At 37.3% G+C, this 12,095-nt stretch overlaps 1 protein-coding gene across 3 annotated transcripts in view; it reads right to left on the bottom strand.

Moving 5' to 3' along the window:
• Positions 1-46: 46 nt before the first annotated feature.
• The window catches only part of MAP3K2 (mitogen-activated protein kinase kinase kinase 2), a 54,874-nt gene continuing 42,825 nt past the window's right edge, over positions 47-12,095 (bottom strand). For all 3 annotated transcript variants that reach the window (XM_061460089.1, XM_061460245.1, XM_061460168.1), the window contains 4 exons: positions 10,516-10,647; positions 8,979-9,108; positions 8,022-8,199; positions 47-6,223 (listed from right to left, as the gene is read on the bottom strand). In XM_061460089.1, the coding sequence (XP_061316073.1) occupies positions 5,998-6,223; positions 8,022-8,199; positions 8,979-9,108; positions 10,516-10,647 (666 nt within the window). In that variant the 3' untranslated portion in view covers positions 47-5,997. The remainder of the gene's footprint in view (positions 6,224-8,021; positions 8,200-8,978; positions 9,109-10,515; positions 10,648-12,095) is intronic.

Raw genomic sequence — 12,095 nt, 5'->3', positions numbered from 1 at the left:
GCCCAGCATTCAACTGAGAGTAAAAACATTTACAGTGAGAAACTGATAGATTAAATAGAGAATTTAATGGCTACATTAAAATGTACATTAGATCAAGAGAAAATTTACAAATTTTTATTCATAGCTTCATGAAAACTAAAAGCCTACGTTCCAATTCATCTAAGTCTCCTCCATGTATTTACAGTGATACTCCATTACATGACTTCTGCGAGGCCTGAGATGACAGACACTAGGCTTTAATAAACTGTTCCAATTTTAGGAGCACACCACCTTTTTTACTGATATTAATGAGAAACAAACACTACGGAACTGACAATCTTATGCCTGTTCGGAAAACAAAATGCAATCCTTGGTTTTAAATCCACATTATATAACCTCTGGGAAAAAGGATAATCTAGTTTTGGGCAGAAAGACATGAAAAACCTCTGAAATATTTCCTATGACTATGCACTCTGGAGTCAAGAGTATCCTTTTCCTTCTCTCTCTCTCCAGAAGACCCTGACCTCCAATCCTCATCGGTGGCCTAAATTTAAGGGCTGAACTGTAAGATAAAATTTTAATTTGTTTTTATCCAGTTCCTCTCCCTTTAAAATAAATTTATAAAAACTAAGACCTAGACGAAGCGTGCCTGCTAGCATCGGTGCCCTGACACGTGAGGAAGCTCATTTACTCCACCCCATTGACCCCTCAAGCACACATATGTATATTGCCAGGGAAAACTCAAGGGTTACTCCAGCAAGCAGGAAGCTGCAGCAACCTGGATTCAAGTGACAGGGCCCTGGTATAAAGCTGTGCATGAACTCGCACCTTATTCAGGAGCTGTGGGTGGCCACCACCTATGCAGTACCGAAGTTACGCCAACTAGAGAGAAAACCCATGCAAACCAAGTGGGGGGAATAAAGAGAGAAAGGAGCTCCTTTGGTTCTGATTGAGGACTTTGATTCAGAAACCCTGGGTTGGTGGCATTTCTGCCTGCCCCCACTGGTGTGCATTTGTGGCTCCTCCTGAAGGCAGCATTGACACCCAGGTAGCTGTGGGTGACATGTTGCCATAAGGTCAAACAGACTGCTCCCCAGTAGCTCTGAAATGTTCTCACTATAGTACATGGAGCAGCTCGGGTCACAAATCTGCTTATCTTTGTGGTGTGCCTTGAATCTCTCAAAGCTCAGACCCGGCTGCAAAAGTCACCAGGTCTAGTCACCAAGCTTATGCACTAATTTTAAAATTACAAGACTAAGAGTTTTAAAAAGAAAACTCTTCATTTTAATGCTGGCATGAATTTTGCACATCAAAACAGTGACTACAAACACCCAAATCTCTTAAATATGGGCAGTGTCTATCACTTTTTACTAGTACCTTGCTTTAATCAGCAGTAGCTTTCTGATGGATATACATATATCTCTAAGTAACAGTACTAATTCATGAAACATCACTTCTGGCTATATGTATACGGGGATAGAAAAGCTTTGGTAATTGTATGTGATTTTACACTGCAGACTTGCTATTGACACAAGACGGCAAGTTACCAGCAAGAAGAAATGATACTGGCAGTAATACTTCTGCTTTTCCAGAAACACCATAGGGACTTACATTCAAGCACACACATTATGCTCTTCTATATGCGTGACAAAGACTTTCAAGATTAAAAAAGTAAGAAATCAGTTATAAATAACTGTAGATCTGACCAATTTGCTCAAGCTGTGGTTAGACATTGCTCTGTGTTGTCCCAAAGAATGGCTTGCTGTTCTGCACTGTACCTACAGCTGCTACAAAGTTTTCAGTCAAGACAACGGCAGGTTAGATTTACCCAAAAGGCACAGGAAAGAATGTCATGGGCATGGTGGTAGCCTCACTGAGAAATCTGCTGATTTGCTAGACACATTGTATCTTGTGTGTTGAAAGTAAACAGCTTTTAATTCAGTACCACGTTTACAAATGTACCAACTATAACTCCAAGTCTGTTATGAATGCTGCTGCAATCTCTAAAGTAAACCCAGAGTCTAGTACCCAGAGCTAGGAAGCTAAATCTTGGCTCTAACAGTATTTCTGTGAGTACAGAAAAGTCCCTTTTCTGATATGTGCATCAGTGTACAATCTCCAAACCACAAATACAAAACCTGTATTAGCACAGGAAGCCCTCAGGAAGTGCTCAAAAAATCACTTTTTAAAGTTCTGAATGTAAACGTGTGCCGCAGGTTCTAACTAAAGCACACTTTTCAACGTAGTCAGGCAAATTCTGGTTTGGGTACTTTGCGAAAAAGTGCCCATATTCTAAGACTCTTTGGTGACACGGAATTGTATGACATATTTCAACACGGTGTTCAAATATGAACAAAATTAAGGCATACAAATAAAAAGGCACTAGCTAAAAAAAGAAAAAACAACAAAGACATTTTTGTGTTGTTACACTGAAAGGACTGTTTAGCTACAAATCAAATTGTAACTCCAAATTTTAAGACTAAAACTGACAAGGAAAAAAAGCCTAGGCCAATTTACCTTTGCAGTTACTGGATCCATACCTTTTTATGTCCCCACACGGATATTTCTATCACGCAGATTAAAAATACACAACTTGCTCTAACACAACTGAAATTTTCAGTTGCACTTTAACAGGTCTGTTAGTCACACCATTAAGAAGCAGTTCAACTGTTGTTACTTAATACATGCAACAGACAGAATAATAAAATTCTTTGGCCAATAAGTAAGTGTTGAAGATACGCATACTCACTGGGAACCTCGGTCCTTCTTGACTGAAAGAACCGCTTCATCGTGGCACTTACAGGAAAGCAAAACACCCTGCAATGGGATTGTTTTCACTGGCATTTTCGAGTCATTGGATCCAACATTAAGAATAATTCATGATTCTAAAATGCTGGTATCTTTGTTAGTAAAATACAAGAAGGTGCAAGCAGGGATTTAAACTGGAAGTTTAAATATGGAGTTCCATGCACCCTCTCAAGTTCTCTCAGGCTCTAGAACTAGCGTTTGTTCATTATCAGTAGCCAACGTAAGTGTTCTACAGACATTGTATACAGAGGTACTACAGATTGTTTTACCGCATTACCGCAGTAAGGGATGCATACTAGGCTAGCCTTTTGCTAAAAGTCTGATTTAGCTTCGTAATTATTTCTAGCTCAAAATATTTATGTTAATATCTATCTAATATACTGTAAGTTGCTTAACAAGCAGACAAAGTCTCCATAGCGTGAAAAAAACAACAGCTCAAGCCTAATCTTGGTTAAATTAATAAAATTTTACTAGAATCACTTTAACTGGCAAATAGCATCTTCATTTAAGAAGCATTCTATGTTGGCAGCTTTCTGATGCAGCAAAGAAATGAAGGAAAATGCCTTCGGGCAATTCCCTTTTTCCTGGCTCCAAAATGCTTACCGTTGTCATGACTGAATGCCATTTTTTTCAAAAAGGCACAAAAGCAGCAAACTTGATTATTCAGTAATTAAAAAATCCCAACAAGAAAGTGATATTGCAATATACATGAGCCAGCACTGCCTCACAAAAAGGACACATTATAAGAAAACTAGATTCTGAAAACTGTCAAGCTTCAGAGAGTGCAGTTTCATTTTAGAATAGTATATTTAAATGTTATGAATGCTACAGATAAACCTGGTTACATTTTCCCTTTAATGTCCTTTTTGGTAATAGAAAATTTCCTTACCTTTTCAGGTATCACTGTCCAATACTGATTTTTATATACATTTTTCATCTTGGTTTTGGTACCTTCTTTATCTGTTTGAAACCAATCATTTTGATGATATGATATTTAAATTACCTACATAAACTATTATGCTCTACATCCCTGCTGTCACTAAATTTTGCTTATAAAGCAAAAGTCCTTTACAGCAGAGTACATATCAGTTCTCAAAAGCTGCTTCCATAGTTTTGATCTAGTGACAGAGAAGTGACTAAAAAAATGTCAGTACAAACTGACTTTCTTTTTTTCTTTCAGTCTTCTAAACCTTCCCTGGCTTGGCTAGTTCTTCCCATGCTCAGAAAACCTTGCACAGTTGTGTACCTTGACTGAGAAAATTCTAAGTGCTGGGCAAAATACTCATATAAACCAAAGAAGCCACTGCCCTCAGTCACAGGAGAGATGACAGACTCAAAAGAAGTCATTCTTGCTCCACTGCAGGTAAAAGTGATTAGGATAAAGCCATACTCCTGCTTATGCTCCGATAAAAAATTTGGAAGTTAGCAGCATAAATGTGGAAATCTCATGAGTGAGCTACCATGGGAATGGGTAAGCTGCTTCTTCTGTCTCCATGCACTTCATAATTCCGATAGTCCTCTAAAGATACAAAACAGGTAGAACCTTGTCAACATGGATACGGTTCACAGTACCAACCTGCTCTGCCTTCACTAAACAACAAAAGCAAGTAATGAATCATTCAAAACAGTATACAGTATTTCAGTTCTGTAGTCCAACAGTTTATTTCCAAATACCCTTTAAATTATTTGTGTTGTGTTCTTCTACAAAGCTATGGGAGTTCGACTTCTCTGTTATGAAAAGTCAGTCATTCTACACCTGATCAGTACCTGGACTTCTCAACTGAGAAGAAGTATTTCAGAGTTTTCCTTTTGTTCTTTTATTATACTCTTTCAGCAATGGAAAAAGTGATTAACGTATGTTTTATGACAGCTGGAAATCCGACAAACACCAATCATCTGGATTATCAGGCTGGAGTAATCACATATGTTATTTAGCTGCTGGCCCTCTTTGCACATTTGGATTATTCTTCATACAGTCTTTTGTGCTCTGCCTCCTTATTTATGTGGATTCAACATCACGACCTTATTAAAAATGTAAATGGAGTGTTGCCTTTCTCAGTGATTTCTTCCTGGCATTAAAGATGTTTAATTATTTCAGGAATTTTCAACACATCCCAGATGACTGAACTGTGTTACTAGAACAGGTTTTTTAGTGCATAATGGGGAGAATTTTGTATTATTCAGGCACTTGATGTTGACATACATTCCATCCTAGTGCCTCTCAACAGCTTTGAAAACATTTCTTATAGCTCATTCTGACTCAAGTAACTCATATACTGCACAAGGATTAGTCACTCCCCCTCCAGCTATTCATGGGACTGTGGAGGAGAACTGATTCTCAACATCAATGTTATTCCTTACCTAAGATAACCGTTGCCCTCCAAGCTTATGCAACAGAGGTTCTCTTTGGCAGATACAGCAGGAGGCATTCTCCTAATTATTTACATCCAACAGCTGACCCTTGTCTATTATGGAAATTTCCCCCTTGCAGTATAGTAGTTCTGAGGAGTCTGGTTCTATAATCTGTTTGCCTGTAGTTATTTTCCTAATAAGAAAATGCAATAGTTCTACACCGAAACCTCAAACTAGTACATCAGTGTTGAGTTCTTTTTTGTTATTTTCTTTTGGTCACATAGAAGTACCGATTAGACACACTGGTGTACAAAGAGTTCCAAGTTCTAGCTTTATCATTAACTCTCAGAACTGCACGTTCCAACTTAAATTGTAAAATCCAGAAACTGATTAAACTGCTAAAATATAAGAACTTAGAACTCTCTGCCACAAAAGTACCTACAATGTAAAGAAGAATCACAGAGAAGTAACCTTCTGTCCTTTAGCTGCATGTCTGTTTTTCCCTGCACCCTGAGTCAGTCAGTGGTGTCAGAAAAAGTCACACAGTTCCTGACTGTCCAAGCATTTGTCTTCTTTTTTTTCCTCGTTAAATAAGGAACAAATATGTACTAAAGTGCTTTATCTACATGAACCACATCAGTACATCATAGGAACTAAAAGTTCTAGTCCTGGTGGGAGCTGGGGAGAGAAGATTCTCATCTTAGATACAAAATTTAGATTATTTACAATCTAAGTGAAACAAAGTTTCAAGAGAAAAATTCTCTCTTGTCTTTTTTTCTCCTTTTTTTTTGTAAAAAATAAAAGTGCAGTCAAATAGAAAATAAACGCAGTAGATGCAAGCCGAGTTGAGGCAGGCTGTTAGTGATAGTGTGCAAACGTGTGTCTTAGCAGTTCATCTGCAAATGGTCGCAGCTTGGCCTCGATAAAAATCCGTTTCAGGAAATCCCGAGCATGGTCGGAGACATGAGGTGGTAGCTGGGGGTTGGTGGGCTGAGTGGCAATTTTAAAGATGGCAGCCATTGCTTCAAACTCTGCCCATGGTGGCTTCTCCGTTAGCATTTCTACCACTGTACAACCTACGCTCCTGAAACAGAGGCAGAAGTGAAACAGCAGGTTACAACAGAGTCATGCCCTTTTATGAAAACAAAGAAATAGCAGAACGCGACTAAAATGCCCCAGGTAAGTAGTGTCCACTTAACTCTACAGAGCAGCTTCAGTGGAAAACAGCTCTAAAAAACCTGCATGTAATAGCTGTATGCTCTATCTTAAAGTTACACACATCACTACCTACATCTTCACTTTATTACTTCACTGGGCAAAAAGCTACTATGTCAAGGAAGAGGTAATCAGGTATTTATCTAGGCAATACCAACTGTGTTATGGCACTGCACTATTCAGTGCTCAGCAGGTTGATGCAGGCCACCAGTGCTGCACAACCTGTGTGTCCCAGCTCTTCAGACGCCTGCAGGATTTGGATGCACTTGAAAGCTTTCGTTCTCTTTAAGGCCTAACGGAAATGCAAAGCAACAGGAATGCTTTGAGTATCCTGTACATATTGCTAGCTCCTTAAAAATACATGAGTAATGTGCAAACATAACATGGCCACCTCAAAAGTTGAAAACCATACTTCAGTGGTACCTTCCTCTGCTAGTTAAGGATACTAAAAACACACTTAAATTGCCAAACAAAATGTTAAGATCCTAAATAATCTTTGTATACAAAGCTTATGTTTAAAGGATTTAGGAAGGCAGAAAGATATGCATGTGGCCAGAAAATTTTTGTTCCGTAAGTCCTGCAAGATCAGCCTCTTCCAATAACAAGCAAATGATACTGCAAAATGGACAGCTGGAATAATTTCCCGTTTTTCATGAAGTTTTATGTTTTACTAATATGTTTGCAAGAAATTTATGGTTAGACAGAGGCACATTTATTTACACAATAGGATTTACTGACTGTCTGAAGTCAAACTTCAGTATTTTTTCTTAGTTTTAATGAGAATTTTCTCCATCACAAAAACATCTATTAACCTTGGTACAAATACTTCAATGTTGAACAAGCCAACTGCCTGAAATCTATAAGGCTGTTCTAATAGTAATTATTCTGCTATACTTGAATAAGTGATCTGAAGTAGGCCAAATTAATTTCCCTGATATTTAAAGTATTGCCACTGGTTGGATAAAATACAGTTCTTTTTTAAACAAAGTATTACTACTGCATCTCTACTGTTGCCTACCCATTATTCTGTGTGTTCACAGATCACCTGCAGTGCAAGGAATCTAATCACTAAAATCATCTGTCCACCGGGCTGGACCTATGCTAGACTATGTCATATTACACAGTGTATCACAGGCATTCATTTTTTAAAATTACCTTTCCCTCTTAATTCTTAAGTATTTAATAACAACTTAAACCAAATTATTTTTTGATACTTCCCATTTAAATCTGGTAAATTCATTCTTATGTGCTCATTTTTTAAAGGACCTGCATTTCATTTTCTGTCTTGCATCAAAGGTATTTCATTAATGAAATTTCATTACAGGACACTGACTTAACTGCTGCTTCAAAGCTTCCCATTTTGCTATCACCCAGTCCCTCTCCAGGACCCACAGTCTGGTAATCCTAACTTCATGCAGGACTGGTCCACAGGATAATTTTATGTTGTTCAAATTGATGGGCCAAGAAACTGCCAAATGAAAAATTCCCAAATTTCAGTGTTACACTCTCCAAATATCCTATGACACTAAGTGCTCATACTTGCCACCTTCTTCAGCTCAAATCCCAGCACAAAACACTCCAACTTCAGATAACAAACACCTACACACTCGAAAAAGTGACCATTCTGAAATAACCTTCAGAAGAAAATTATTTCCTTTTTAACATACCAGATGTCTGCTTTTCTGCCGTACCCTTCTCCACTAATAACTTCTGGACTCATCCAGTATGGAGTTCCTGTGACAGACTTCATTCCTGTGCCAGAGAGACAGATAGTCTGCAGTCGTTTGCTGGCACCAAAGTCACCGAGCTTCACATTGCCTGCTGAATCTCGCAGAATATTTGCTCCTGCAAGGAAGAGAATACATTGTTACATTCATGAAAGGCACAAAAACCTCAGGCTGTCTCCGAGGTTTTTTCAGAACACTTATGTACATAAGTATGTACAAACTGACAATGATAACTCAACTTTTTTTGGAACACAACACTATTGATAGAAAGCAACAGGAAAATTGTGAAACTTTTAGGGAATACCACAACATTGTGCTCAATGCACCTATTTGGCACATCACCATCTCTCTACATATTTATAAATTTGCTTACACAAGCCGTCTTGTACCTATCTATCTGCAGAAAGTAAAAATGTCTGTTTCCTCAGGTTTCCTGTCAGTAAATAGAAGAAGTCCAAGTCATTTGACCAGGCAAGTCACCTCTGCAGTCATTTCTTGTACCAGTGAAATGTTTGGTAACTTCTATATAATAGATGAAACAAAACTCTGTAAAAATAAGCTTTCAAATCATGATACTTTCCTCTGCACATTCTATTTGCAATGACATCCTTGGGTATGTTCAAAACTATTAATATTAAAACTAGAAAGAAATCTGTTATAATTGTTTTGCAGACAAGATGCCACAAGCATTGCCAGAAGTCTGCTAGAACATCACAAAGATGCTTATATTCTCCCCTTCAGGATACAACAGTGAACAAGAATAAATGATGGAAAGCAACCTTATTGATTTTAAGTCAGTATTTTGGCATTTCAAACTTACACATTTTAGTGCTTCACACAAAACTGGTACAGAATCTGTAGCACGGAGCACTGAACTGTGCACAGAACTATCATTACCTTTAATATCCCGATGGACAATCATATTACTGTGCAAATAGTGAACTCCTTCCAAAATCTGCCGCGTATATTTACGAGTCACATTCTCTGTGAGTGCTCCATATGATTTCAGTTGGTCTTTAATGGAACCCTACGGCAAACAAAAAGTATAAACCACTAACATTTCTAGAATCACAAGTGGGCTGATACTGTGGCTGAACTTCAATAAAATTTATGCCTGAAATGCAGACACTTAAAGTTGCAGTACTTATATAGACTGGCTTATAAGCACAGCTAAAGTTTTATCTCCAGTGAGAAAAATACACACTTTGACAAAAAAAAAAAAAAAGGCTGGACAGAGAATTCATATACTGAAATGCTAACCTATTAGCTTTAAAATTGTCAAGCAGCTGAATAGTTCCAGTATGATGTACAGTAAAAGAACAGTACTTTCACTTAAACACCACTCTAATTTTTTGATGGTTAAATGATGATGCTCAATTTGAACAGAACACACACCATTCACTCTGGTTAGTTTATACTCAGGCAAAAAAAAGATTGTCAAAAATACCAAATGCTGGAAGATGGTGCTGTATGTAAAAATTAAAAGGTAAGAAATTCTTGACTTAAAAAAACATGAAATAAAAAATTAATGCTTTTGCAACAGTTTTGTATAACTTGGCTTTGTTACACAGTTACAAACTGTGTAACAGTCCTCCAAATCTCAGAAAATTACTTCTGTGACAGTCCTTCAAATCTCAGAAAAATTCAACAAGGCCCCTCCTAAGAGTGCAGAACTCACCTAAAAAACTCCAAAAAAAAAGAAACAAATAAAGAAAGCTCCAACTCACTTCCATCACCAACTCCCCCCACTGCCACTGTTCTTCTGGAGTGTCACAGCAAAGTAAATGCTGTAACTCTGCAGAAATAGAGCCTGTGTTTTTATACAAGCACATTTTATTTAGCTCTGCTGACCCCACCTAGTGAGAAAATGAAAATCTACAGTTTTCTGACCTTAGTTTCTTAACAAAACAGTAGAAGAATCATCCAACTGTACCTGAATGCCCCACAGAAAGCAAGCACCAAGATTATTTTCTGTATGCACTTATTCCCACACCCATCTTAGCTGCTTTAGGTGGGTTTTTTTTTGTTTTTGGTTTGTTTTGTTTTTTGTTTTTTTGTTTTAAATAACTGAGCACTTCACATGGTGACTTTGCAACAGCACAAGCTGATGCACAGCAAGGAGGAACATTAAAATTCAGGAAGATTTGTGAGTTCATTAATGATAACACTGTTTTTCAAAGATGTTGCCAGGCACGTCTTATGCCAAAATCAAATGCAAAGAACTTTTGTACAAATCAATCTAACTCTGAACCCCCCCAAAAAGCAATAGATAATGTCAGCTGCTGCAAGCTCTTGCCAGCACCCATCTTTGGGTACTGTTTTTCACTTGGACATTTCTTTAATATCTATGTGCACTACTGCAAAAGCCGTCTACTTGGGTGCTTGTCATACTGCATAGTAATGATGGCTGAAGTGAACAGTCTCTCTTGCTTACCCCAGGCATATATTCCATGAATATAGAGAGTGTTCTTTCTGGTGGATCTCTCAAGAAGCCATAATACTGAACAATTCTTTCATGCAGCAGATTTTTCAGCAACTGAATTTCACATTCAAGTGCATTTACTTCCTAAAAGGAAAAATCAAGACAAAATTTACCATGTTTGACATAGGAATAGTAATGTTTTGGATTTGTGGGTTTGTTTTGTTTTTTTTTTAAGCATGACTGGATGTTTATGCAAGCTAAGAAAAAAAAGTCTTGTAGCTTATGTAAATTTTATACATCTTATAGTAAGAAAATGTAACTGTTAGATTGAAGGAAATAAAAAATATGGCTTTTCTATAAACTGACTTTAAGATGATTTTGGTGTTACGCCAGTCTTTTTCTGGTTTTGAAGCTACATTTGTTTCAGAGCATAGCAGGTACCACTATGTGCATGAAGTGATCATTATGCAAAATGTCACAATCCTCCAAGTGGGTACAAAAAAAAATAAAAATCTTTATACCTTTGTAATGCAATAATTAGCATTAATTCTTGACTTTTCCAGGATGACAGACTATGCTTTAAGAACACCTTTAAAGACCACTTAGCATTGTGATAATAACATGCAACAAAGAACGACATCAACACATACAGTGCTTTCCCTAGAGCTATCCGAAATATTAGAACTTTTGCAAACAGAAAGATATTTGAAATGGCCTGTGTATTAAGATGCTGGAAAAACACTAACCCATGAATTCAATCTCGACTGGATTCCAAATTTCACCTATAAGTCTTTCACCAAAACTTACTTTATATCTATCACAGACTATTACTGATATCCTTGCTCTTTTGAGGTTAGAAGAAAAACATTTTTTGATACCAAAAGGGACACATTACAAAATGCTATGACAACAGATGTCACAAAACTGTTGCTACAGGACAGACTACAGTATTTTATATTTAACACTTCAAAGCATAATCAGTGTTTCTGCTACATTTTAAAGAAGTAGCAACAACAACTAGAATCTACAGCACAAATGATTCTTGTCTTTTTTTCATTGATCCTACATCACTAGTAGCAGCAACTACAACTAGTAGCTATTCAGTTCTGCAATCATGCTTACACCCATTGTTTCCCTGGCCTTGCTCCCCACAGTGCAGAATGCAGTCCTAATGCAGGAAGTTAGTAATTCTTTTTCCATCCTGTTGAAAGCAGCAAGTACAGTTTAGGAAAAAAGACAGAGAAGATCAGTGCTACTTTAAAATAGCTTCTTTCCTCAAGTGTCCAGTATTTAAAGAAGGACCAGTTTCATTTTATAGTGAAATAAACTGTCAACGAAACTTTTGCTCTTCAAGAAGAAATACAGCAAGTAACAGTAACTTCCCCTGATGCCCAAGGTTCAAAAAAACCCAAACAAAAACCCAAGCAAAAAGCAATCAAACAATTCCCCCCAAAAGATATAAATTTCAAACTGTCTTCAAAGCCGAACAAAATATCCTTGAGAATTTATTTTTGGGAATACTTAAATTAGTACAGATTTTTCTGCTTCTGAGTGGAACTGGTTCCAATTCCTGTACGTATAAATAATTCCCT

This window comes from Pezoporus flaviventris, unplaced genomic scaffold, assembly GCF_033815535.1.
Source record: "Pezoporus flaviventris isolate CSIRO_AGI_PZ_B2104156 unplaced genomic scaffold, CSIRO_AGI_Pfla_v1 ptg000001l, whole genome shotgun sequence".
Classification (NCBI taxonomy): Eukaryota; Metazoa; Chordata; class Aves; order Psittaciformes; family Psittacidae; genus Pezoporus; species Pezoporus flaviventris.
This window is presented reverse-complemented; position numbering and strand designations above follow the sequence as displayed.